Source organism: Haliotis asinina, chromosome 3 (assembly GCF_037392515.1).
Source record: "Haliotis asinina isolate JCU_RB_2024 chromosome 3, JCU_Hal_asi_v2, whole genome shotgun sequence".
Classification (NCBI taxonomy): domain Eukaryota; kingdom Metazoa; phylum Mollusca; class Gastropoda; order Lepetellida; family Haliotidae; genus Haliotis; species Haliotis asinina.
Window position 1 is genome coordinate 59698111 of NC_090282.1, and position 1360 is coordinate 59699470.

At 45.1% G+C, this 1360-nt stretch overlaps 1 protein-coding gene across 1 annotated transcript; it reads right to left on the reverse strand.

Annotated features, from left to right (window-relative positions):
- LOC137278938 (puff II/9-2 protein-like) lies at nucleotides 1-1352 on the reverse strand. The gene is made up of 3 exons (XM_067811438.1): nucleotides 1229-1352; nucleotides 871-916; nucleotides 1-616 (listed from the first exon to the last, which is right to left on the reverse strand). The coding sequence occupies exons 1-3, from the start codon at nucleotides 1350-1352 to the stop codon at nucleotides 1-3; spliced, it is 786 nt and encodes a 261-aa protein (XP_067667539.1).
- Between the last annotated feature and the right edge of the window lie 8 nt (nucleotides 1353-1360).

Here is a 1360-nt window from a genome sequence, read left to right on the forward strand (position 1 = left end):
TTAATCCATCTGGCGGACTCTTCTTGAATATCGGAGTGACTGTTGAGATACAGTTTGACATCTACTTATGTGCTTTGGTCTGAGTTCTTTGCCAGTAGGTGTGGCCTTGACCTTGCTGTCAGCTTTTGTCTTCATCTTACTATCTCCACAAGCAGACGGGGTGTTCCTGTTCTTTAGTGCAGGCTGGATCTTGGCCGGCGCTCTGCTTTGGGTTTTTCCTGTATAGGGCCTTTGTGCCTTCTTCGGGTGGGATGGAGGAGCTACCACTGGGAGACTGACTTGAGCCTTGACTGGAGTTTGGCAGGTCAGAGATAAAGCCTGACGCCGGATAGATTTCAGCTGGTTGAGCTCTTGCTCCAGCTTCTTCTTCTGCTCTGCATCCGCCTGTTTCTCCCTCTCCCAGCTGCTGGTGAGCTCCTCCAGCGTCTGTTTTAGTTCCTGCAGTTCGGCATGCTCCATGGTCAAACTGAGCTTGAAATTGAGATATCCTACTCGGAACTCGGCCCTCTCTTTCTCGGCTTTACGTCTCAGTTCCTGTTCACGTCGGAGCTCCCGGCTCTGTTTCTCATTCACCTGGCGCAGGTTCTCGTTTTCTTGGAGAAGATGGTCAAGCAGGCTGTGAAGAAGACATTGACTGTGTAAAAACATCGTGGTTATAACTGAGTAGATATTAACAACACTCAACATGCCTTCCAAAAGAATCCAAATGAAGATGGATATGATTGCAATGTCTCCTAAGTTTATTCTCAAAATATATGGTCAAAATCCAAACACTTTTACATCTGAGTACACATGAGGAACCAGATAGTTTTGGTTGTTCATACCACTGGAAAATATAGAGACTTCTCGTCCGTCGTGGCTTCTGCTTACCTCTCTTCCATATCGCCTACTTGAGATTTCAAGTCCATGTATTGAGCTGAAAACAAGCACGAATCGTCTTAATGCTTGGAGAGTGAGTGAATGAAATTGTACGTCACATCGTCAGTATTTCAGCCATGGTATGAGGACTAAACATCGGATTACAAGTCGTGCATACGCACGTATCCAAAGTGGACTGTACGCAACAACAGTTCTCTTCATACGTTCGGCGTGTTGAAGAATACACATCCATTTAAGAACAATAGTTATTAAATTTATGTGACGTACAAAAACATCCCATATTTATTCTTTTATAGTGTCACTCGGAATACATCCCAAATACTTGAAACGCAGTAGATCGATGACCTACCGAGTAAATCTTGGTGTAGTTCCGTGGATCTTGGGCTACACGTGTAAGACGCCTCGTTTTTCACTTCCACAATGGGAGAGAGAAGTTTGCGTTGCCTCGAACGACCTTTCGTGCGCAAAGTCATCTGTTCGA

What these genes read in the sequence shown, in the direction of transcription:
- LOC137278938 (XM_067811438.1), bottom strand. Translation starts at nt 1,352, where the DNA reads ATGACTTTGCGCACGAAAGGTCGTTCGAGGCAACGCAAACTTCTCTCT. An exon ending in ACTACACCAAGATTTACTCG is followed by an intron (nt 917 to 1,228) that starts GTAGGTCATCGA and finishes GCTTGTTTTCAG; the next exon opens with CTCAATACATGGACTTGAAA. An exon ending in GTAGGCGATATGGAAGAGAG is followed by an intron (nt 617 to 870) that starts GTAAGCAGAAGC and finishes TCTTCTTCACAG; the next exon opens with CCTGCTTGACCATCTTCTCC.